Source organism: Plectropomus leopardus, chromosome 20 (assembly GCF_008729295.1).
Source record: "Plectropomus leopardus isolate mb chromosome 20, YSFRI_Pleo_2.0, whole genome shotgun sequence".
NCBI classification, from domain to species: domain Eukaryota; kingdom Metazoa; phylum Chordata; class Actinopteri; order Perciformes; family Serranidae; genus Plectropomus; species Plectropomus leopardus.
This window is the reverse complement of record NC_056482.1, coordinates 23,121,751-23,148,100: the sequence shown is the minus strand read 5'-3', so window position 1 is coordinate 23,148,100 and position 26,350 is coordinate 23,121,751. Positions and strand designations below refer to the sequence as shown.

General features: G+C 40.9%; 1 protein-coding gene across 4 annotated transcripts in view; it reads right to left on the bottom strand.

The window, feature by feature from the left end:
* Nucleotides 1-20,202, bottom strand: part of grin1a (glutamate receptor, ionotropic, N-methyl D-aspartate 1a) — a 29,993-nt gene extending 9,791 nt beyond the window's left edge. For 2 of the 4 annotated variants that reach the window (XM_042508929.1, XM_042508932.1), the window contains exons 1-16: nt 19,806-20,202; nt 18,921-19,018; nt 16,816-16,937; nt 15,642-15,816; nt 14,045-14,189; nt 11,819-11,905; nt 11,283-11,430; nt 10,837-10,964; nt 8,695-8,859; nt 6,996-7,114; nt 6,507-6,619; nt 5,379-5,527; nt 4,902-5,059; nt 4,184-4,345; nt 3,742-3,851; nt 3,245-3,390 (exon numbers count right to left, since the gene is read on the bottom strand). In XM_042508929.1, the coding sequence (XP_042364863.1) occupies nt 3,245-3,390; nt 3,742-3,851; nt 4,184-4,345; nt 4,902-5,059; nt 5,379-5,527; nt 6,507-6,619; nt 6,996-7,114; nt 8,695-8,859; nt 10,837-10,964; nt 11,283-11,430; nt 11,819-11,905; nt 14,045-14,189; nt 15,642-15,816; nt 16,816-16,937; nt 18,921-19,018; nt 19,806-19,949 (2,169 nt within the window). In that variant the 5' untranslated portion in view covers nt 19,950-20,202. The remainder of the gene's footprint in view (nt 1-3,244; nt 3,391-3,741; nt 3,852-4,183; nt 4,346-4,901; nt 5,060-5,378; nt 5,528-6,506; nt 6,620-6,995; nt 7,115-8,694; nt 8,860-10,836; nt 10,965-11,282; nt 11,431-11,818; nt 11,906-14,044; nt 14,190-15,641; nt 15,817-16,815; nt 16,938-18,920; nt 19,019-19,805) is intronic. The other 2 variants (XM_042508931.1, XM_042508933.1) reach the window with 1 other exon arrangement.
* Between the last annotated feature and the right edge of the window lie 6,148 nt (nt 20,203-26,350).

The window sequence follows — 26,350 nt, the reverse complement described above, 5'->3', positions numbered from 1 at the left end:
GCAAAACTCTCTCACCAAAACACAAATAAGCACTAAGTGGGATGAAGTAGGTCTATGCCCACTACATCTCTGGCTACAGCTCCTTAAAGTTGAAATAAATTAGGCATGCAGTTCTTACTATGCATGCACCTTTTTTTCTTTGCAAAGCCTTGTGGGCGGGCGCGATGGTTGGAGGTGTTGTCGTTAATGAACTTATATTTTGAGGGCTTTGGAGCATTAACGCATGTAGAGGATGAGGGATGTAGAACATAAACAGATTTAGTCAGAAGTGCACATTCTCTCAGGTTACGTCTCTGTGTTTAAAGGTACGTGGGTGCACAGTACTGCACAGTGCTTTGCATAATACACCAACCTGAGGCAGTATAAGCACATCATTACACACAAACACGTACAAGCAGTCAAAAATGATGCCAACAATGGGACTCCAGGTTTCTAGTGCTTGCTGCACTAAGGAAGGAGGAGGCCACATAAACTGTGATCCGTCGTGATGAGCTTGTGTCCTACATAACCAAGTTGTCGTTTTTAATTTGTGAAAATTAGATCACGGTGAGTAATCTAATCAGTGCACCCAAACAGTATGAATAATACGCTGAATAATATTCACGCAGAACCGAGCAGATTGTATTAGCTCGAGTTGACTTCGCGGGCTCCCTCTGTGTGCTTCTTGCATGAGACCCCATTACGGCAGTTATATTTAGGGCGGTGAAGATTGTGTGTGTCCGTTAGTTTAGCTCAAGGGCTCAGAGTGATGGCCGATGAGCAGGATGAGCATGCATGAGCCGTCTTTGTTCAGCGGTGCAGAGGAAAATCGACGTGATCATCGCTGACATGGATCGGAAACTCGCGAGTCTACGGGCAGTTTAGTGTGTCCCTCTCCTTTCTCAGTGATGTGCCCCCGCCCCCCAACTTCCCTGGCATGCATACGCCTGCTGTTTGCGCCTACAGAACGCACATCCATATGAGGACAGTCACGACAGTTACAAACAGTAGTCAGGTCGATGGCAGACACTCTCTGAAGGACACTGATTTGCTGGCAGGCACTTGTGACTTCATACTGTACCTTCCTCCAGCCCTGCCAAACACTGAGTTTAGGTTCAAGGTTTAACAGAGGCAGGCTGCGTCACGGACTCACAGTGTGGCTGAACATAAAATGTGGAACCTCTGCACCTCCAAGCTATCCAATCAGGGAGTGAACCATCAAGAGTTTCGCGTCACAGCCTTGTTTGATGCATTAGAAAAAAACAAATCATGTTCTTCATGGGCTGAACGGAGGACCTTACCGCTTTATTGTGGCTAAAAGGGTTGGTTCACTCAAATTCAAAAAAATTAAAATGCACTCCTTGTAGAATCTTTTCATGCAGATGTCTTTGAGTCACAACTTCCATTTTATTTTATCAGTTTGTTGGCAGAAATTTCAGGGGAAGATATCATAAAAGCTGAGCCCTTAAAACCAACCTGCATGGTTAGATATGGCTTAAACAAGCAGTGCATTTTATTTTTGGAATTTGGCTGAGCTGACCCTTTCAAGGGATATATTGGATTTTTTTTAAGTGGGGTTATATGAGGTACTTATCCATAGTCACTATATTACATACAGTAGATGACGGTCAGCATGCTCCCAATGTGGAGAAGCAGGCTGGAGTCCGACATGGAAGCTATGCAATGTACTGCTGTGGATGGGGGTCCACAATTAAATGTATTTTAGCCTCCTAAAAGAGGTCCAACTTTAAAATAGCAACATCAGTTTCAGTGCATGCTATATTCAAGGTTCATACACAGTTTTACCATTACATTTCAATGGCTTTTCCATGCATTGGAGAGGGCCTTATGTTTTTTATTGTGGCTTAGGGGAAGGGCAAACAACTTTAAATGGCTGTATTTTGGATTTTGTTTTTTCTTTAAAAAATTCTGGTGATTTCTTTTGCTTTAAAATTTTGGTTTTGGAGGCATGCTTTCTTTTAAAAAATTGCACTTTTTTAAAATTCAATTATTTTTGGGTGATTTTTCAAGAGGAAAAAAAACTTTCATCACAACCAGAAACAGTAAAACAGAAATTATTGTTGGATTTTCAAACTTCCAACAGTCCTTGAACACATCTGTGTTATTATACAGGTTTGTGAAACAAAATTCTGCGACTTTTTTGCTAAATTTTAAGGGTATATATATGGTTTTCCAAAACTTTCCCAGGTCTGGCAAATTCCATGACTTTTCCAGGTTTTTGCAAAAATATATTTTGTTGCTGACCCCCATCCTGAGCTTTAAATTGCTATGCTTCCATGTTAAAGCTAATATGCTTCTCCAAACTGCAAGTGTGTTGATTGCCATCTACTGTATGTCGTACATTGACAATTGATAAGTACCTCATACAACCCCACTTTAAAAAATCTGAACTATTCCTTGAAATTGGCACCTGCGTCTGCTTGCATTGCTTTGCATGAAGCCCCCCGGCATGCACAAAAAGTCTGACTCATATGTTATAGACACTGCAGTGGATAAGAAGACATACTGTACACTGTAACATTTAGGATTAAAGTACTAGGCGAGTCACTGCGGTGTGATCGTGCCAGGGCATTGATTTTAGTCTTTATGCTCTATTTGCATTGCGTTGCTGCTGTTAGTATGGCCTTCGGAGAGAATGGAAATCAATAATGGTGCGATCAAAGTGCATCAACCGGACATTGTTATTGTTGTTTTTATGATGCTTCTGGCTGGCTTCTTTTCGGTCCATGTCCGCATCATCTGACCTTATGAAGTGTGTAGGCGCCCCAGCAGCAGCTTAGATAATACTAGGTCATGCCATGGACACGGGGTGAAGTTTTAATTGGGATGTCCATTATGTTGGAGGGTCACAAGGCTAATTATCTTATTGTTACTCTAACAGCGAGAGGTGGCATGGGAGTGGAAATGGTTCTTCTAGTTTGTTACATACTAATGAGGGGGTCCCGGCCACCGCTTGACTTCCAGAGGCCTCCTTACTGTCCTGCAGGCACACACAAGAGACATGGGCGCCGTTGGCCTCTGGGAACTTGTTAGGATCTACACGGTGGCCGCTGAGGATGCCATGAAGGCATCAGAGAGCACGTTTTTTTCATGTGTGGCAGTCTGACCACCACTGCAAAATGAAAAGCTCCTAAAATAAAAGGCTGAGAGGCTCGAGATCAACCCCCATGAGGCGGGGGCGCTGTTGGCTCTCCAGCCTTTCTACCCTGGGTGTGAGTGAGCGAGCAGAGGGGATCAATCCTACCTGCAGGTTCTTCCTCCAAACATTGACCGCCGCAAAGGCCAGCTGCATCTGCTTCCTGCGGGCGTCTTTATGGCGCTTATAGGCGATTTCAATGAAGATTAGGAAGATCCCTGCCGCAATACCTCCCGCCACCAGCATGAAGACTCCTGTTGGGTGAAGGGACAGACGGACAGAAAGCAGAAGTAGAGATATGTGAGCTGCTAGTCTACAACAACGCTGCTCCCACTGAGCATGAATGCATGGTGTGCCCGTCATGCTCAGCGGTCGCCCCTCTTGTTTTTTTTGTCAACCAGCTCCTACTGTCGAGGGCAGCTGCACAATATTAATGGAACAACTGCACAAAGCCACAGCACAATATACTGTACGGCACACACCCACGCCGACACTAAAACAACGATTTTTGTAAAGGTATTGGACAAAAAAGGTCTACAGTACCTTACCACTGCAGTTTTTGTCCAATCACTTTTAAGGCTTTCTCTACGCCTTAAGGACCATACCTGCCATGTTTTCAAAGGTGAGTGTGGCTGGGGCATTGCTCCTTGAGTCACACTCCTGGTATCTCACCCAGGTTTTATCTAGGTCTTCCATGAAGCCGTTCTCATGAGAACTGCAGGGGGTTGGGGGTGGTGGGGAGAGAGGTGACAAAGTTAATACACGTCCGCAAATGACGGAATAACCCGAGCTGCTTACTCCCCAGATAGCAACATAAATGAGACAGGGACAGCAGGACAGGTGTACTGACAGACAGACGATAACCAGACAGAGACAAACAGACAGAGAGGGCAGGAGAGGGGAGATACAGAGAGAGATGTGACATAAGGCGATGTATTGGATGGCTATAAATGGTCAATACGTGACCATAAAATCATATTGATAAGAAACCCCCCCCCAAAAAAAAAAAAAAGACATACGAGTAATGCAGCTTCGGCTGGGACAGACCTGAGAATGGCCAGGGACACATTCTGTTTCCAGGGGCTGTCCTTGCGCATGCCTATGCCAAAGCCCGAACGGAAAAACAGCTCTCCCGTGGTCACCAGGTCGCACTTCTGCGAGGCTTCAAACTCCAGCACCGCAGAGTCCCAGATGAAAGCATGCAGCTTGCTGTGGGGGAGGGGGGGGGGGGGAGGAGCAGGAGGGGGGAGGAGGAGGGGAAGGAGGGGGTTACGGTGCAACAGTACAATGATTTACATACACATTTACGGCTCCCACCCCTCTCTCTCTCGCACACCAGATCGTGTGTGTCATTCAGCGTTTACCAGCAATCTCTACCGCTGCTTATGGCCCAAATGAAATCCAATGCCAGATGGGTGAGGGCGCGTCCCCCATTGGATTCCCCCCATCTCAAAGATGTTCGTCTGGGTACAACCTGAAAAAGGGTGCTCTTCGACTCAATGTTAGCTTAACCTCACACTGGTCCCAGTGCTGTTGACACGTCCACTGTCCCTGACGTCTGTCTGAGCTGGGCGATGGGCCTGGATCAGAGGGAACGCCGCAGTAAACCCCGCCGCTTCCACCTGGTCCGGAGGTCCATGTACCTCCACCCCCATCCCCCCTCCACCCCCCCTGAGCTGACTGGCCTTGCCCTAATCTGTGTGTCTGATAGGTCGAGCAGCCGGCCGACACGTGCTCTGGTCGGCCCGGCCTGGCCGAGACTCACTTGTCACGCACGGCCTGGATAGCCTCGGCGGCACTCTCATAGTTGTGCTTCTCCATGTGGCGGTACATGGTGCTAAGCTCCACCTGCCGCCGGAAGTAGATGTCCACGGAGCTTTGCTTCACCGTGGCGTAGATGAACTTGTCCGATGGGTTTCTCAGCTGCATAAAGAAAAAAAGGAAAAGAGTCAAGTAATGACTCCTAATTTATGCATAACATTGATTTTTTATATAAATAAAAACATTGTTGCATAGTAACTAACGATGTCCCGATTGGATCGACAGGATCTGTATCCATATGATCAGTGCATTTCTTAACTGATCCGGATCGGTTATTTTGAGGCACATGTCCTGCCCTATCCTTTGTTTACGTCCGCAGTCACACAGGCGTTGTTAACTGAGAGCACGATTGACTCAGATTGGGATTGGGAGCAAAAAAACTTATTGGGACATCCCTAATAGTAACACTGGTATCACTCACTCTTGGGTCATTGATGCCGGTGATGCGCTCCTCAGGCCGGTCCAACACCAGGAAGGCAGCCAGGTTGGCAGTATAGGAAGCCACAATGATCATGGCAAATCCAGCCCACACCATACCCAGGATTCTCGCTGAGAAGCTGCGCGGCGCACCTGTGTGGTGAGATCAAGATCCAACCTTTCAGCTCAGTAATTGTGGATTTCTGACTGAATTAGCGATGTGTTGTAGCTGGATACTTCCTCTTAGCGGTCCTGTAAAACTCACCTAAATTCACCAAGAACGCCAATCCAAGGCACACCCAAAATAAACTGAAAGCTGTTTTTGTGACATTTTGTAGTGCATGGTCTCATTTGAAAGGTAGCATTCTTAAGTTTTCCCCTCAACTGTCAGTGATATTTTCTTCGCCTGAACATTTTCTTAAACGAAAATGCTGCAGATAACAAGACCTGGGAGGTAATAGAGGTGGAAAACACAATAAGGTCATAGTATGAAGCCTCACACAATCCAAATTTAAAGGAGATAAGAATATCACAGAAAATATTTTTTATTTTTACCAAAATAAACATTTTTGATTATTTTAGGTAATTTTTTTGTAACTTTTTATTAATTTCTTGCTATATTGTGGGCCATTTCTTGTTAAGTTGTTCTTTGTTGTATCAAAGGGTTAATCACCAATTGTACCACAATAAGTAGCAATAAGTTTTAACAGTGCTCCCTGTTACCACCATTATAACTGCCGCTACTTTACATAACAACAATAAAACCATAACAACCCTTTTTGTATTAAAAATTGCACAACGTTTCCAAAGAAATAAAAATAAAGCCTGCTATAAATAGACTGACATGAAAAGGAAAACTGGAGGAGAAATGATCAAGCAACGGCAACAGGTATAAACGTCACCGACGTTCTTTACAAAATGTGATTTGAAAGGAATTAATTTGTCATCCTCTAAGAAAAACATGACAGTGAGGCAACGCCTGGAGCCACAGTCGCCTTGATTTTGGTCTTTATACAACTGCAAAACTGTGTAAAGACCAAAGTACTCGACAACGTTACAGCATTTTTGGGAGAAAGGCAGCATTGACTGGTGATTAATTGGAGATTTACAGTGATGATTTTCTTCGGCTCACCTTCTCCTATTCCAGAGTTCAGCAACACTCCCCAGGAGAACCACATAGCAGACGATAAGGTGAGGGCATCTTCTTCTTCTTCTTCACTGTTTACTTTAAATCTTCCAAACGGGCTAGAGGGAAGAAATTGGGAGGGTTGCAGGAGATAAAGTGAGAAATCGCTGTGAACCTGTAGAGGGGAAAACCCTGGCGACCCCAGGCAGGGAAGGGAACTGAACATGAGCGAGCAAAAGCAAAGAGGGAGACGGACTCTGAAAGTAAAGAGACAAAGACGGCGGCACAGTGACAGAGCGGTGGGATGGTTGGAGCCAATCTTCACCTCTGTCTGCCTCCGTGTCCACAGTGAGGGAAGATCTGCAGGAGTGCATGTACACACATGTACGCACACACGTTCACCGACTCAGTCGTGAGAGGACGTACACACACACACACACACACACACACACACACACATGGACACACGCGTACACACACAGGTCCCCCGTGTACCTGAACCGGTCTAGTAGGTAAAGCATCACCGCCACCACATGCACCGAAAGACCCACCAACAGCCACAGCGTGCTTTGGAACGGCTGCATGAACGAGTCCAGCGTACTGCGAGGGATTTCCTGAAAACACACACCGCAGTTGGTTATTCACTGATACTGACGTAAATAACCTTATGTTTGATCGTTATACACTAACATAAATTGTCTATTTCCAAGTTTATCTCCTGAAATTTTCAACCCATATACACTAGATTTGACATATTTTCTAACCTGGTTTGCTACAGTTTTAGATTTTTGTTCTTCCTCTTGTTCCAGGAATGCTTGTGTTTCTGTCTATGTCTGTGCCAATTAAAAATCATGATGCTGACTCTTTAAATTTGCTTGAGTTGTGTTGTAAATCACAGTGAACTTCAAGTTTGCATTCTCATTTATGAAAGAAAGGTGACAATAGCAACACTGCATCACCTCAGAATAATAATGTAACACGGACGGAAACTAGTGGATACCCGGAAATAACACTAGTTTGGACACCTAGTACACTAAAACACAACAGCATTATTTGCAAAATAGTCCGATGCAATGATTTGCAGCAAATGGGCTAAAATGTAAAGGGGATAAAAACACAGTTATGATCCTTTAAAAAAAAAAGGTTGTGATACAACAAAAATGAACAGTAGCTGGATTACTATTTTCAGGTGAATGATGCAAATATAAGTCATTAAAGGGTAACTTGTGTATTTTTCAACCTTGACTCTATTTTCTGTGTTTTATGTCTAAGTGACTATTGAAGACAACAGTGTTTGTTTTTGCCACTGACAGACTCAGGTTATTTAAAGTAAACATTATGGAAAGAATCCTACAGAGATTGACCTTTTTGTTAAAAAATAAGATACTTTTTTGGTTACCCAGAAACATAACCAGCTCTGGTTTGGTTGAAATAAAAACCCTTAATTCACCCAGTTAGATGTGAAAATATGCTGGCTCTATACACGCCAAAATAACTGTTTATTTAAATGGAGTCTAGTGGGTTTGGTAATTTGATTTCAGGGCTGTTTCTGGTCATACAAAAAAGGATCTTTCTCTTTAACAATAATTCTTTCCATAATGTTATCAGACACTTGTAGTAACAATCGGAGCCTGTCAGTGGCAAAAACAAATACTTAATGAACGTAAAGGGCAGTACACAAATGCCCCGATGGTTACATTGCAGCCTGTTTTGCTGCTGCCGTCTGCAGCACTCTCACCCATTACAGGACCAATTTAAAAAACTGTTGTGTCCATTAGTGATTTAGACACAAAACATGGGAAAATAAGGTCCAGGTTTTAAAAAAGTTTGCCCTTTAACTTGGGATATTTCTCACATTTGCTCTGCTGTCCACATAAGGTGAAATGATAAGAACAATGTCCCTCTCACAACATGTTTACTTTGTTTTTACAAATGCAAATTAGCAAATTTCATTTAAATTTCTGCATTGTATTTCCCAACATAAGTTTTATCACTGTGTTGCAACTGTAATTGTGCTGCAGAAATTAAAGTATAAAATAACAGTTGGTTATATTGGGGATTTGGTATTTGTGATACAGTGGATACACAAGGGACAAATATTGCCTTAGGGGGTAGAGGATTCTGCAGCTGAACAATGTGTGCAGCTCCCCTGTGGTTATTTGACTCCGCAGATGTGCTTAAAGTGTACACTTACCTTTTTAACCAGGATGGTGAGGCCTTGATATTTAAAGGGTTTGGAGAACTCGATGTACTGGGCTCGTTCGTTGTTTATAGTCAGCGGGGCCACAATCATGTCAGCCAGGCCCCCCAGGAGCTCTCCCATCATGCCATTCCACTCTTTCTTGTTACTGTTGTTCACCTGGAGTCCCAAAAGAAAAGATGTGAGCATGAGAATCAGCTATCAGCCCGCTGTCGTCTCGACCGCAGAAGGTTTGCAGGCTTTAAGGATCTGGGTTAAGCCTAGTGGGGATACAAGGCGCGCGCCACATCTTTGAAACTGGCTCTGTTTTTACATAAGAGAGCTTGCTTATTTGCAGGAATTGATAAGATCATGCACTGAAGTACACCAAAAGTGTGGAATATCGTGCTCATGCCTACAAGGACAAGCCATTTCTGGGTTAGAGGTGAATATTTCCAGAGAAAAAATAAATCTGCTGAGATAAAAACTGAATTTAAAGCTGCGGGGAGCTGCAGTTTCAGGTGATAATTCTCTGCAGGTTAATCCCTTCGAGCGACCCCTTTCACATTGTCATTGACTTTCATAGTCATTTGAATTAAAGCCACTTTAAGCTTTTGTGCAAAATGATTTGAGGATTATGGTTTATCGTTAACACAAACACACAGTCCTCTCTGACACAGAACTGAACTAAAAGTGAACCTTATCTTTGCTCCCTTCAAAGTCAGACTCCATTGACAAAAACAGTAATTTTACTTCATTGAACTCCGGAGCTGCTGGTCTACCACTGTGTCAATCACTTAGTTTATTTGTGTTATTTTGTAACTTTGGTGAGTCCAAACTGACCCCATGAAACACATAACTCACACAATAACACAAACAGACTGACTGATGGAGGCAGTGGTCGACCAGCAGGTCCTGTATTCAGTGAGGTAAAATGACTGCTTTTGTCAGTGGAGTCTGATTTTGAAGAAATCAAAGATGAGATTCACTTTTAGTTCAGTTCCCCGATAGAAAGGGTTCTCTGTTTGGATAAATGAGACTGTTTGTGAACACGTTTTTCATATAGTTTTGCTGTTGTTATTATATTTATCAAGATTTTTCTAAGGTTTTGTAAAAAAAATTCAACAAACGAGGTGAGTTATTGGTATACAAATGGTCACTTGGGAGGTGAAGTATGCTTTAAATCCGTCATATTTTCAGTTGCACTGGTGATCACTTGGCAAAATATTAATCACATAACACTGTTTTGTTCATTAAAACAAATAAATCATTTACTCTCTGTCAAAACAACCAGAAACTTGTTTGAGGTGAGACTGAAGTCAGAGAAAGACATTAATGCAAAAAAAGTCAATAACTGACAAATAAAAAGGTTTTAGGGTACCACGTTTCCTTTGTTTTTCTCAACCATACGTGGCCGGTACTAAGTAAATGTTCTTTTTCCCTGCTAGATTTTCATATCTGTTTTTCTTTTTCCTTTCACAATACAACTAAGTAGCACTCTCAAACTGACTTCACTTATGGAGATTGCTGCTTGCCTGATCGTCAACTGCAGACGATCAAAAACAGATCAGTGATGATGGGCAAGTTCACCTGCTGACATCAGCTCTGAATAATTAGTGAGATCACTATTGTTAGTGGAGTAAAATAGGAAGATCAAACATATCTATGTTATTTACAGGTATACTACTCAGGATTGTTGGTTACTGTTGCCATTAAAAGTGAAAGCAAATACGGACCCCTTATTCACTTTTGGAGCTTTGCAACACTTTATTGGCATTTTTGTTGTTGTTTTTGATGCTGTGTATCTTTGACATCTGCTGCTAATGGTCTGGTATCTGATTGCTGCCTTTTTATGAAGCCCTGACCTCACCTGAGTGCTGTGAGGGTACACGGCCATAAACACAGCGTGCTGAGAAAATAAGAATAAAATAAGACAATACAAGCAGAGGGCAGAGTCTCTGCAGGAAATCACCACCACACCCTTCCAGTAGGTCATAAGTGATGCAAGCAGGGATTATCTCTGCATGAGTCTATACAATGTTGACGTTTTTTTTAAATCCTGCATATTATATCTTTAAAATATTAAATGTGAGGTATTGCGTGCAGACTGTGCCTCATGCAAAAACATGACAAAGACTGCTGTGACGTAAAACTAACCCTCTCCTGAGTTCCGAATTTCCCATCAGCCACCAGGTGCACCTCATAGGTGAAGTTCATGGTCATAGCCAACTTGATAAGGAGGTCAATACAGAATCCGTAACAACATTGGGGCACAATTGGGCGTCCTGTAACAAAACCAGCAACAGTTACAAGTTACAATCATTCTTGCGGGAAAGCGTTAGTCTTTTTAATCCAAAGGCGGCGCACGTAGACTGAACGAAATGCGTGACACCGTGCACTGCAGACGACCACACACACTCACACTGCTTGCCAGAAACACAGCATACACACCGAGCACGTCCCAGCATCCCGAAAATCACTCATTCTGAATGGCACACTCAGCTACATGCATACATATATAGATACCTACTGCATATATATGTATGCATCTCCAGTGGGTGTTTGGCGGGTGCGGTAAAAGCACAGTGATAATATAAACGTCCCTGATAGGTTACCTGGGATGGTCTCATTGGGCCCAGTGCAGATAACCTTTTTAATTAAGACTCCATTTAATGTCATTTCCTCCTTGCATGTTCCATCCGGCTGAGTGGGTTTCACATACACAAATGGCTCCTGGTGTATCGTCACTATCTACAACAGACGGGACAGAAAGCTGTTTATCACATAGTCAGAGCTGGATTTGTGCTGCCCTCGAGGGACTTGGAAAAACCCAGCAGATTCACAAATACCCATGTTCAGCCTCCCAGATGCACATGGACACACAGAGACGGACAGATGAATGTAAAAATAACTGACAAGGATACAGATGAGCGCTTCTTGGCGGGCCTGTGACAAATTTGAAGAGATAAAAGTCAAAGCAGATATATCACCGCTGCCTTTACGAGCATAGATAAACTTCACTCCCCTGTGAGAAACAAGTGTCAGCGCACTGTCCAACGCGAGTATATCAGCTCAGCTCCGCGCTCTATCTGTGTAGACAAGAACGTCACATTGCAGCAGCGAAGCCGAGGCAGCCTACCTTTAATCGAGTGGACATCTGGAAGCCCTGTGGTTTCTCGGTCTCTCCTCCGGGCCAGATGATCTTCCGCTGATTGTTCATTACCACCTGCGGGGATGCCGCACACATACGCAGTATCATAGGTGAGTGCTGACAGAAGGCGTGATGCTGATGAGGCTGCAGCACCGTGGGTGAGCATCACTAATGAGTCAGCTTTATATAAGCATAGCTCAGCGGTTCTTTTATTTACTTCATCAACCTCTGACTTGTGTATCATACCTGAGGGTTTCAGGAAGTTATTATTATCACACCTATCACCAGCGAGCTGAAGTGCTGATCCTCGCAGTCTCTACTCTCTGCTGTGTTTGCATGGCTGGTCTGTTTGAATATCAGAGGCTGAACTCACAACATTCATGACTTTAGACTTCACAAAAACAAAAAAGACCTGAACTTTTGACTTAAAAATACTTCATATTCGTCTAAGCCCAAAAATTAAAAAGCAAGTGATTTAAAAAGTGTGCCATGGATCAACTAATTTATTCTTCTTTCCTAACTCAAATAACGTTAACGCTATTTATTCCCAGCAAATTGACATTTAACTCAACAACTATACTCTAGGACCTATCCATTGATTGTTTTTATTTCATTTAGACATCGAACATGCAACATTATGTATTATTAATTTAAAGGAAGAACAGTCTTACCAAAAAATGTCTTACAAATTGGGAAATGGATAAACAGATAAACGTTTTTCAAATATGAGATTAGGTAAATACAACACACACAGAAACTAAACTCACTCTAAATTCACTCTTATGTGGTTCTAGTTAATAGTGCTATTAGTGCTGTTTCATAACAGGCACTAAATCTTAAATGTTTGGCATCTTGCTTTTCATATTAAAAGAGATGGAAACCACTGGGTGCCTGAAAGCTGGGAAATCTGGAAATTAGGTTATGTTTTCTTAAAATATTCAGCAGTTATGTTTCGTGTACAGAGGGCTCATAAAGTACATTGTGAGGTGTCATTTTCAAATGCAGCTCCTGCTTGCCCTCTAGAGTTGAATGCAGTTAACATGGACGTGGTTCACGGCAAAACATGATTCAGTCAAAGGTTAAATGATACTACAGCAGTCCATCCTGGAAAAATCAACTGGTCATTTCACAAGATTGCAGACATTTTTAATGCTTTAAGAGCAGCTGAGCTGGCCTACCAGGCACAAGCCCGTGGAAACAAAATGTCAGGGGCAACCTGGCCTTCACTTGTAAAATGTCACTCAAAATATATGCGTACCAACCAGGAGGAGCCGCAAAATGACCCAAAAGAGACAAAATATGGCCACAAAGAGAAACAACACAGCCACAAAAGACAAAAATATTCCTCAAGGAGACACAAATTTACCTTTAAACAAACAAAAACGTCAACAAAAACATGCAAATGAACTACAAAGTGCCAAAAAAACAATTACAGAGACACAAAATGACCAAAAAGAGACAAATATATGTCAAAGAGACATAAAACTAAAAAAATAAAATATACCATATCAGAGGCACACAATGATTTCAAAGAGACAAAGAAATTCAAAGGAACAACAAAGAGACTGCAAGAGACATAAAAAGACAAAAAAAGACACAAATATGCTCCTAAGAGACACAAAACGACTACAAAGAAACACAAAATGACCACAAAGAGACACAAAACAATAACAAAATGAGGCTTAGCGAGCACAAAGTCTGTGTGTCTTGCCCGTATGTAGGAAAGGTGGCGGGAAATTTTTTGGCATATTTGTGCTTAGGGGCTTATTGTCTCATAATCTGCCCATATTTAAGAGCAACTCCGTCTTCTTGAAAAAATCTTGATGTTGCTGATTTCCAGAAGTTTAAATTCTTACCAGACACAGGGACTGTTGTTAGAGGTGAAACAGTCTGAGAGAGTGCAGTAAATTTTTCATGTATGCTCCAATTCATTAATAAATAAAACTGCAAATATTTCAAAAATAGCCCTCAAATTCAGTGACAGAGTGCTGCAGCATCATGTTGGCTTTGCCTGACCTGCCCCACATTATCTGCATTGTTCTATACATAGAAAACTGGAGCTGCATGTCCAGAACAAATAAAAAATAGATGACTATGTACATGGAGATGATACTGCATTGGGCTGAGTATAAACCAGAGAATGGACAGAAATTCCCATGAATTTGCTTCACAGTTGTGTCAAATATCCAGAGACGCCTCTGTGCATCAGTTTACCTGCGTTCCATTGTAGATCCCGACTTGAATGAGGCGACTCTTCTGGTAGTTGAGTATGCTGTAATGGGCGTACTTCCTGTCCCCATCGTCATTGAACTCCACGCGCCCTGTGAGGCCCTCTGGGTATTTAGATGACATCAGCACCCTGTGGGAAATAAAAATGATTATCTGAGTGGATGAGCACACACGTGTCCGTGCATGGATATCGTGTGTCTGCTATTTAGGCGTGTCACAGCGCATTTTATTCTGTATCGTTTGACACGAGGCTCTCAGTGCAGTGTATGTGGTAAAACGACTGATTCGTCATATTTTTCTGTTGAAAATATGATGAACAGGGCAGAATCGCATTACTGAGCTGATATCTGCTGTTTTTGTCACCGCATGTGTTTGTTATTCTGCTGAGAAACCAACCTAACTGGGTCAGTCGAAACTCAGCGGCTTGTCACTAGGAAGTCATAAACATCAGCTTACCCACACCGTCTAAAAAAAAAAAAAAATCACATTTTTGGTAATTCTTTTTATATGTTTATGTGAACATATAATAAACCAGATAGTCAACCAAATGAACTTCTCAGCCCCAATTCCCTAAAGTTTGAGGATCCAACACTGCATAGCTAGAGGCATGGATCAAGGTTAATTACTGTTACAATACTGAGAATTTTTATAACGAAGTAGGAGTTGCAGAATAATTAAAAAGGTGAGAGGCACAAATTAATACTTCTCAATTGTGCTGTGATGGCACACAATATAAAACAAACTCTCTATTCTTGCACCAAATATATATATTTAAGCACATGTCTATTTAAAAAAAAACAACAACATGGTTTTGATATTTTCCCCTCAAATTCACCAGCTCTTAAGGATTTGAAGGACCTGTGATAAATCTGCAAATAAAGAGTTGATTCTGTGCTTTTCAGTCAAAACTGACAAAAATGGGAGAAAATGTAAGGACTGAAGGGAACTGCAGATCTGCTGGTTCAATACTCCAATTGACTCCTTTCACGCTGCACATCCAGTCAATTGTTAATCTAAACATATTGATTAGTGCAGCTTTAATGGTGATTAAAAACCATGTAGAATTCAGCCTCAAGAAACTGAGCAAATTTAATTTACTAAACTGAAAATCAGCTGTTCTGATTCATCCGGCTAATTTTAAGTGGAAAACAGACAAGCTTGTTTGCAGTATCACTATTTAGTAAAGCACAATGTAATGACTATAGATGAGAACACGTGCAAAGTTACATAAAACACATCTTTTACTCACTAACCAGAATGCATTAAGACTTCCGGTCAACTTTAAGTATTTCTATGAGGCCGAGCTGTAAGTAACTGTACTACCCGGCAACAGAAAAAGAGCCCCGTTGCTAGGCTCGGAGGAAAGCAGAAAGTGATCCAGCCGTCCCTGCAACAGTGGCGCCAACAGTAATACCACTTAGAAACACTAGTAGGGGAATTGTTTAAACATTGTCTGTTTCCACTTCATGCCATAATTGTCAAATTTATAGATTTCGAGCTATTTTCCTGAAATATTTCCCCGGTCTTATAGTTAAAAAAATAGTTGATTAAAGCAATAAGTAACGTGTGTATTCAGGCTTACCGTTTAAAGAGTGGCCCTGTTTTCCAGATGTTGGTGTTGCCCACGCATCCTCTCGGGGGTTCAGTGATATTCTCCTTCTCAAACAGCTCCTGGATGGACTGCGCCACCACAGCCACCGCATCATTGATATGTGCTGACTCATTCTTCCCGTTGATGAGCTGGAGGCCGATCAGACCTGAGACCAGGCCAACGAAAAAACATAGTCACTGACCTGAGTGCGCTACAGCTTCTCTGGATCCTTTTTGCAATGCACAAAGTGTAAAAAAAACTTATAGGGCCTCCGGTTTAGACATCCTGAATAAAGGTCAGACATCGGCGGCATGATCCATCATCGTTGCCAGTTAATCTCAGGGACGATAACTTAGAAAATATCCACATCTTGCCATTTATGGGACACGGCAGCAGAATAAATGGATCATTTTGCTGATGTTGCCACTCGTGACCTTTTCACAGCATGTGTAAAGAGTCCCTTGAAGTTGGATCTTTTTTTAATGCCCTACCAGTTAAGGATTTGGGAGTCAGCACAGGCAAAGCAATATTTGTGTTAGGAATAAACAAAAAAAAATGAACCAAAGAACAATCCAACTTCAGCTAAGTTTTCTGATTGCAACCAGGTCCGTCAGTCTTGCAGACTCCTGGGAGAAGCTGCAGTGGAGGTGGAAAAGACTGGACATGGACAGGACAACAAACGCTCTGCAGGGGGTTGGTTGTGTTAAAGTGCCCAGGGGGAGAGACGCTTGACGTTTGTGACCACAAAGTAATAAAAAAATAGTGAAAGACTTGTGCGAAAAAATCCAGGAACAGAGACAAGAGAAGGCTGTTGTAGCTTACCATTCTATCAGCTATGTGTTGCAAAACTCTCCCTTTGTAACTCATTAGAAACCAGGGCATTAATATGGCAGAATAGCACAATGAAATTACCTTTGGATAATCCAGGACACACACATTTAAACTAAAAGTGTACTGTAGATACACAGCTCATTTAAACCTTTAAACACATAAATGCTTAAACGTTTAAATGCTCAACACACAACAAGCAGTTATACAGTCAATCATGAAATGCATCCATCGTTTAACCGTTAATCCCTCTAAGCCTGTGTGTGTTATGATCGGCCTTTGAGTGAAAGCCGGGGTTAACTCGTACTTCCCACTGATCTCTGCTGGATGAACGTACCGTCTGGCGCCTCGCTCAGGGCTTTACCCGACATCTCCCGCTCGCCCACCAGCCACACGTACCCCGAGCCAGTCATGTTGAGGAAGCGGGCAGCCTTGTACACTGCAGCAGCGTCCTCCTCACTGGGGTTTGACAAAAGATTTTTTTTTTTTTACACAGCATGCTGAATGAATGTGAAGGAAAGAAATTCTGTGCTCATTTTTAGGAGTGAGGGATTAACTCAAAGTTGGTGCAACCTATTACAGCAAAGTACTTCTTGACATGACTTTATTAATGTGAAATGTCTTATTATTATTACATATATTAGATTAAAGTTAGGACTATTTATGTCTCTTTCTTAGTGCATTTCTTATGTTGTGTATTAGGCTATTAGGACACCCCAACTTTTAATCTTTTGAGCCCTGATTTTGCTTTTAAATTTCTTTTAAAGGAAAACTTCACCCCCCAAAATGATCATTTTTTTTTTATCAGTGACTCACCCTGTGTTACACTGAATTCAAGAAGAAAATTCTCTTTTTCTTGCAAACAGCCCTTTCTGGATTCAGCTACCGTGTTGCTCCAATTTTTACCTTTTGAGGCAAGGTTTTCCGTTCAAATTTCCATTAATTAGCTCTTAAGTTACAAAAAAAATCCATTTTGTATGACTGTAACATGTATATATTTCCATTTATCAAAGCTATATGATGCCTTCATTAGTGTGAAATATACAAACCCCGTGCTGGAATTAGACTACAAAATAGCCAGATAACGGCCTGCCTTAATTGACATGGATATCTGGAATGAAAATGAATGTTGCACAGGCATGAAAATGATCCGTCTCATCTGGCATAATGTGTCATAGTGAAAGACATCCCACGCGGCATCCACGGTGCCTCACAACATCTGACCAAAAAGACAAGCATGTCAGATTTATTTTTAGCCCCGTCTCGTCTAGTTTGGAAGTTTCTTGACATGTTGTGACATTGACTGACCCCAAAGAAGCACACAGCGCTCTTCCACACACAACTGTGTGATGGTGGTGGTACTGGCAGGTCCAACAGTAAAGTCAGACCCTTTCTGATCACTTAAGCATCATTTAAGCTGCAAAAGACCGCAGGCTGTGGTTGGTTTGGGTCAAACATGTAATATGCAATATGTCTCTCTGCAACCCAATCTCAAAAATAAATGTTGCCACTGTGCATTTATGTAAACCACAAATAATATTTGTACATTATTATGTAGCAGGCAGGTTGAAAAACCACTAGGTTATGGTTGGGAGAGGATAATGTTTTGGCCTAAAATACCTGGTTTTATTGGCTCAATCACAGCTCTTTCCTAGTCTTTCCTAATAACCAGTTTTGCTGTTTTTTGTGTCCAAAAGTGGTCTTGACCTGTGGCCACTTTGCACAAGATAAACATTTTTTGTAGGGCTGCATCAAAGAGAAATACATGTGTCTCAAGAAGCATTTCATACAACTTTGGGCGCATTTGCCTATGGTAATATTTTTGTTTTTTTTTTTTAAATCTGGCGAAAAACAAACAAAACATAGACACAACTTAGATGTAATTAAACATAAAGAACCAGCAGATGTTAAAATTAAATTAGGTTTAAGATAAAGTTAAAATAATTGGCTAATGGATTGATTTTGAAAATTGATTAATTAAAAGTAATTCTTCAAACAACAGTTTTTAAAAAAATATTGGTAATAAATTAATTGTTTTTTCTCTCTTTTGTTAAAATTCAATTCAATTTTATTTATATAGCCCAATATCACAAATCAAAACTGACCTCAGAGAGGTTTATAACGTAGGACCATCACAAGGAGGAACTCCCCCCAAAAAATCTAAATAAAATATATACGTATTTTTTTTCTGACAACTGGTTTCTGACATTTTATAGAATGAAGGATTCATTTAAAAAATAATAATCACAATGAAAAATAATTAATTGCGGCCCTAGTTTAAGCATCACCTTCACCATCAAAATGATCTTGTTTTACCCAATTCTTTCTTGGATCATGAGTTGGCTTTTCCGAAGCAGTTGTGAGATAAATATGACACTTTCACCAACCCTCCCTTTGGGACTTTAGGTGAAATCTATGTGACATTTGAGATAAACATCTCACCTGGCGGACAGAATGATGACTCGGGCCTCCAGCTCTTTCGCCTCCAGCAGCAGGGCAGTTAAGTTAGTCTCCTGGCTGAACTGGAGGACTTTCTCTGCCTGTGATCGGGGCATAAGAAAGGTCAAGCCAGCTACTTTTCCCTACCTTCGACACCATGCTGCCTCTTTACCTGCTTGGTTCGAGCTTGGCCGATTTTTTTTTTTTTTTTTGAAAACGGGAGACAGAGATAAAAAGGAAAGCGATCCAGGGGAACCGGCTGAACTAAAAAAAAAAAAAAAAAAAAAAAAAAAAAAAAAAAAGCTTGAAGGGAAAAAAAACTTTTGCATTTGTTTGCATGCAAACTGAGGGTTATCAAGGCTCCAAAGAAGGACGTGCATGTGTTAGGTAGGGGGAAGAAGAAGGTCAATGCAACCAGTAACTAAAAACGGGTGGAGGGGGGTGAGGGGGACGTTTTCCCCCAACAAAAAAACTGCTGAAAACTAGGGAAGTGCTACAGAACAGGAGGAAGTAGCATCTGGGAAACGGTTTTGTCCCACACTACCGGTTCTCCACAAAGGAATGGACTTGCAAACTCTTTTTGTGTGTGAGTATGTGTGTTCTGAGTTCATGCATTCCTTTATTGAAGGAGAAAATGAAAATGATAAAAGCGGGGGCGCTGTTCACTGATATCTTTTTTTTCTTGTAATGACCGAAAATTATAGATTTTTCATAACAAAATCATTCTTCATTTAAATCATAGGGAAATGTCTCAAAGTAAAAATTAAAGAAAACACGTGCTACCAAGAGAGGGACATTTCTGGGTCGGCTGGTGACTGGTTTGGGCTGGTTTCTAGTTGCTACGTTTGGAAAGTTGGTGGGCGGCGTGCATTGACCATGCAAATATACCTTAGGTCCTCGCTTGTTGTCATAGGACAGTTGGTCGAGGTTTTCATAGTTCCTTTTTTTATTCTGATGAGTAATGTGCACAGAGAAAATATGCAGACACAGAAAAATATTATAAACAGTTGAAAATGGAGGGCAGTAAAGCATTCCAACAAATCTCCACTTTTCTGCTTCAAATTGGGATCTTTAACAGTGGGGCTTGCAAAACATCAGAGAAGACCGCTTTATGATAACGCTGAAATCATTTTTAAAGACATGAATAAAGATCAGGGAAGTGCATTGAATGTATTCGATGCATGAATTATCAGTGATGCTGATTCATCTCCATGGATTAGCTACAAGAAATAATTGTATCTCTGGCTCCAACCTAATTAACACAAAATGCTAAATTGCAGCTCAGCCATCTGGTGTGTTTCTTCTTCACCATACTGGAAACTAACAACGCTCAACTGGAAACAACTTTTAACAAATGGCCATCAGCTAGAGCTATCAGATTTTCAACACAACACTATTGCATACCTTCAACAACTGGGCCCTTCGAAATTTCTCATAGGGGTGGCCAGATGGGGCCACTGAAAGTCTTGACACAAAAAAAAACCAAAAACTGAACTGAATTTCAGGAACTTATACTGTTGAAGTATATAGGCTGCTTGAAAACTATGGTTACTATACTTCTTTTTTTCAGTATTTTTCAGTGTCAAAGTCAACTTTATTGTCAATCCTGACATGCTTGTTAGACATACAGGAATTGAAAGTGCGTTTCTCTCCATGCCCACAGTGCAAATAGTAAAAGGACAAAAAGAGAATAGAAAAACAAAAAAATATATATATGTACATAAATTAAATAATTGGGCAATAGAACAAAAGAAAATATAGACATGGTGGATATACATACTTACATACAAACATATGTTATGGACATATTGACATATTCACATGTGTCACAGTTTTACCATTAATGTTACTATTTATCTGATGCATAACATCACATATCATATATGCATATATGTGTGTGTGTGTGTGTGTGTGTGTGTGTGTGTGTGTGTCTTTTAGCTTTTTCTTTTGAATTTGCTTTTTCAACTTTGTGTCTCATGTGTTTAATATGTTGCTGTTAAGACCAATATTTTGCTTCTATGTATTATAAATAATAATATGAGCCTTTGAGTAGCAAAAAGGGCACTTTTAGTGGACTTAAATTGAGGATCTGCTATTGTCCCAAAGGATTAAATTGCAGCCTGTTTCGCCGCTGCAGCACTCAGGATCTTTTTTTTAAAGTTGTCACTTAGACACACAAAAAGAAAGAAAATGTTGTCAGGGTTGAAAAATAACTAAGTGTCCCTTGAACTCGGACACCTGACACGTCACCATTTTGGATTGCAGTCCGGTTCAGTTAGAGGAGACACTCTGGAGTCCTGCCTGAGACTGGCAGCCATTTTGCAGGGGAACACATCATCTTTCTGCTTCACAGGGTTTCTTACACAGCTGGCTTCACAGCTCACACCTCAGTGCACTCTGGGTCTTTTTTCCCTCCCTTCACAAAGTTGACAGTGACCGCGCATCGGCACAGTTAGTCAGGATGACAAGCAAACTCACAAAAATGTCATCCGGTAACTAACTTAGTCATGATATTCTGTTTGATTTTAAAATGCTCAATCCTGAGTCATAATCACAATTTAAAGAAGCAAAATGCCTTTTTCTGTGTTATTACAAATTGTCAGAGTTTTTTTACATAGTTCTACTTATTTAATGTCCTTTATAAGAACATTCAACATCAATTACAGTTTATTCAATCATAGTATTTTAACTACAGTGTAACTACCATTCACCCTTAACCTGGGAGCTTTTATGTATCTTCAGCGTGTAGAAATCCTCTCCATGAGTATATCCAGCTGTCTTTGTCGTTTTTTTTTCCCCAAGAGATTTTCTCAGCACTCTATTTTTGTATCCACAGTCAGGCATTAATATTTCATGTTGTGTTGGCCACGTTTGCACTCTGGCTAAATCCACTGTGTCCAGAGCCTCTGTCTGCTGGTGGTGACAGTGATCCCCCCGTGACTGTGCGACCTCGCTAACGAGTTGCCATGAGGCTAAAAATAACATGTAAATTTACTGAGCTTATGCAGCACAGCAGGGTGATTAGCAATAATAACACATCTCGCTTTTAATTAGAGCATAATGCGACAACGCTGCTGTCTGCCACATCAGAACGAACACCCATTTACATCACCAAAAACAGTCAAAGCTGTCAATGTGTTTACAGATTACGCGTTTAGCTGATATCGTCGTCCAAACAAACCTACAATAAAAGAGCTGGTGCAGGTTTTATTACCTGCTAAAGCTGTGTTATATGTGTACATTATACATGTAATGTGATGTGCAAAGTAGCTGTGAGAGGCCACCAGGGGACTCCCAAATGTTGTTTCTCCCAAATATTCTCTTCTAGATATTTTGTGATGTTTCAACATAATTAAAGATTGCATATTCATGTTATTTTTTTTCACGGTTAACCCTTTGAAACCTGAGCAAATTGGCTTATTTCTTTTAAAAACATGCGTAAAACGCAATGAACAACAGTAGAAGATATGGCCCAAAAATTAGCAAAAGTACAAAACATGACCTAAAATAGTGCTAAAAAATAATAATTTTATTATAAAAATGTTATAATTTTAAGTATATTATTATGATAATATATTATTTTTTTAGCTTTAATAAAAATAATTGCCAAATTCTTGCAATATGCAGAACAATTCTTCCTTTTTTTCCTTGATTTAAAAGAAATCAAACCATTTTTGCTCAGGTTTCAAAGGGTTAATGCACTTTTTGTATTCAATTTTTATAGGAGCTGTACCAAATAAGTATTTATATACGTATGTAGGGATTTCATGAGAACCAAAAGTATGGTACCAAGTTGATGCCAAGATTCTGAAAACATGGAGGTTCTCACTTTTCTCCAGTACCGTACCAGGGATGCAACTGTTCCACACATGATGGGGCAGCATATACTCCTAAAAGTGTTCTAGTCTGCTGATAAATGCCAAAAGAAAAAGAACGCCGACCAGCACCGGAGATCAACAACTTGTGGAAGACAGCGACAAGTGCAGCTGCAGCAACAGCTTCGCCTCAGTTCCTCAAAAAGCATAGTGTTTTTTCCCTGAGGCCAGAGTATGCTTTTCATTCTTGCAATGCAATGGTAGCGCTGCATATTTACAAGATGCTACAAACGACAGCAGCGTGATGAGACTGTCTAATCTGTGTCAAACATTTGTTTTTTTCTGGTCCAATCACAGTGGAAGATGTGCTGGTGAAGGAGTCTACCACAGAGACCAACCATCACATCTCTGAACAACAACAACAACAGCTGAGGATGAATACCTAAACAGGGATGTCCCACTATAGCTGTAGTTCTCTGCACTCCTCTACTCTCTCCAACTGGGGCGGAGAAACACCGTGCGTTATAGCTAAACTAACACAAGACTCTCACACTGAGCTGAACCAAACGAGTGCTCGTAACTTTGGTAAATATAGAAAATAAACAGTCTCATACTGCGTTTTCTTTTATTTTGTCTGGTGATTCACGGCGAGCATGGCTCAGCCGCTGCTCTTAAATTCAGCAGAAAGGTGAAGCAGAGGTGACGAAGGCTGCGCTCTGCATTTTTCTGCATGAAAGTAAAAACATGGGTGACCGCTAAAATAAATCAAAAAAGAATCGTATGCTCTATAAGCCAAATATTCCCGATCCAGATCAGTCAAACAATGCCTTGATCAGCCCTCAATCTGATGTTTGAGATCGGATTGGGACATCCCTACTTTAGATAGAAAGTACAAAGTTAGCAGGATCGATGTATTGTTGGCTTCGTTCTTTTAATGGGATTTGTTTATAGCAAGAAAAATATGTTATATCTGTTTCACTGAGTCTGACCAGGCTTCCAGTGTAATATTCTGCCCACATTTGGAGAGATTCTGAAATTAATTCTGCTTGGGGCCACAACATTATTGGAGCTGGCCCTGCAATCATAACTAAATATATGGGTAATTAAAGCTCCATAGTGCTGAGAGTTGCAGCAACTTCCCTCAGTATTATGAGATTTGAATGGGACACACAGATGGGCTCATTTCGAGATCCAAACTCATATTATGCAAACATAAAAGGAACTTCCTGGATTCTCATCAAAGGTTTTTAGTATCCTCTTTTCTGATGCAGGATGGGAGTCACATGAATTGACAGTATAATTGTTTTAACAACATGGAAGTGGCTGCAAATTTTGATTAACCCAAATGTTGGACATGCTTTGCTATATATGGCTGCTAATCAATACTGATCCCGGTCACTTCATTTAAGCACTTTAGCTGTAGCCGCCTTCTGTAAATTACCCCGGGTACGTGTCATATTTAGCCTCTGATTTAATTAAATCTCTGAATCAGGACTCATTTCATTCTGCCACACAATTACAGCAAAGAGCCCAAGAGGGACAAGTGTCACAGAGTATAGAGGAAAAAAAAAATATCCCAGGGTAATTTCGTCTTATTAAATGGATGAAATAGATGGCAGTTGTTTTTCCCCTCTCTTGCTTTCTCTCCGTTCCTAAAGGGCACACATCAACGCAGTCTCAAGTCTGTTTTGGCTCAAAGAAGATCAGCATTTCACTGACCCACATACACTGCTCAGAGCTACACTTAAAATGGTTGCATCAGCAGTATCTGAAAAGGCGAAACCATCTCCCGTATCATGTGAACATGACCTAGCAGGGCGCAATAAACACAAGGCCCCTGTGTACAATAATGAAGCCGGCCATTCATCACGCACTGAGAGGAACACCTGACTTCCGCCACGGCCCCAATAAAACACTTTCAGTCTGTGATGGTTTGCAAAGCCCCAAGTTAAAGTCCGCTATTTGGCTCCCAACGTGGAAAGACACAGGATAATTTGGACTATGGAGAAAAGCAACGTGAAGATGAGCAAATAAACGTACAAACTTTTGTCAGATTAGACCACATTAGACGCTGTTGATGTCTCTAGGAATGTTAGCCAATGTTTACACAATGGTGAGAAAGAGATGTGGCCACACAACAGAAAGGAAAACAGTTACATACATAGAAGACCTTTTGAGGTTTTAAAAAAACCACTCACGCGCTCATGCTCACACACTCTCGCAGTTGGGGAGGGAGGAGGGCCTGGGAGCCGGAGGCATGTCAAACCGGTCCACAGGGGGGCCGGTGTGGCTGCAGGTTTTGTTTCCAACCAAGTAGCAGCACACCAGACTTGACTCATTTAATCAACTGATCTCCGTCTTCAGACAGTTGATTGGTCAAACTGTGTGCTCTTGGTTGGTTGGCACAAAAACCTGCAGCCACACCGGCCCCCCTGTGGACCAGTTTGAAAACAAGGGGAAAAAAAGGCAGTGAGCAACAAGAACTGCTCTGCAAATTGAAATGAATTAGTTGATTTGGAAAATTGTTTTTTAAAAAGTTGGGGGGAAATAGCCCAAAAACTATACATATAATTATCATAGTAATTCTATAAAATAGTTTTATAGAATTACTATTATTAAAGCACTTTATTTTGGGTGATTTCCCTGGTTGTTTGTTTGCTTTTTTCCTTTGTTGTTTTTTTACCCCTAACTTTTAGGCAATTTTCATATAGTTTATAAAATATTTTGGGGCTAACTTTTGTCATTTTGTGTTATGTTGCTCATTGCAACGTGGGGTTGTGTTCAGATACAAAAGAAATTTGGTTATTGTTAGGAAAAGATCATGTGTAGTTGATGTTACAGGATCAGTTGGTTTCTTCAAACTATGACTATTAGCGTTTCCTAAAAAAGTGGTTATTACTGTAACTGTAATGACACAACCCCCCTAAACAAGTAGTCAAGCCAAACCTTAACCATAGCACTATAACATCATTAAATAGACTTATTCTTCCAAAAGTGGAGGGTAAGGGATTTTGTAATGCTGACAAATGATACTGCCCAGCCAAGAGGGGCATCAGAGCAGAAAAAACTTCAATCTTTTGATCTACAAGCATTTTGTCATTTAATTTAAAGACCAGTGCCAAATGCCTTGGCACTGAGGTGGACCATAGTTTAAATGGGACCTGTGGACTGATCTCATGAGCACAAAGAATGTCCTCTCTAAAAAAAAAGCTTTATTTTAGTGTCCACAACAAAGAGCTCAAAATATTTACTGTGCTTTAATAGAAAGTGTTTTATCATTCTGCATCATGTGCTGGTTTGGCGATGCCAATGAGCCACTGAAAAAGGATCAGAAAAACTGTAACAATGGCCAGTAAACTATTCGGGATTACTTTAGGTATGGCATGCATCTGCAGAGACAAACTGATGAAAAAGACATTGTGGGTGAGTTTTTATTTGTTCCACAAACCTTTAAGGTTTCAAACAGGTGTATTAAGTCTATGGATGATTTTTGTGAGTCTATCAGTGACCGTCATGATATCGTGTGAGTGTGTCTAAGGTGACTTTGTGATGTGATGAAATGTAATTATGCTGCAAACCAATTTCACCACAAGGACAAATAAAAGTGTCTGTCTGTCT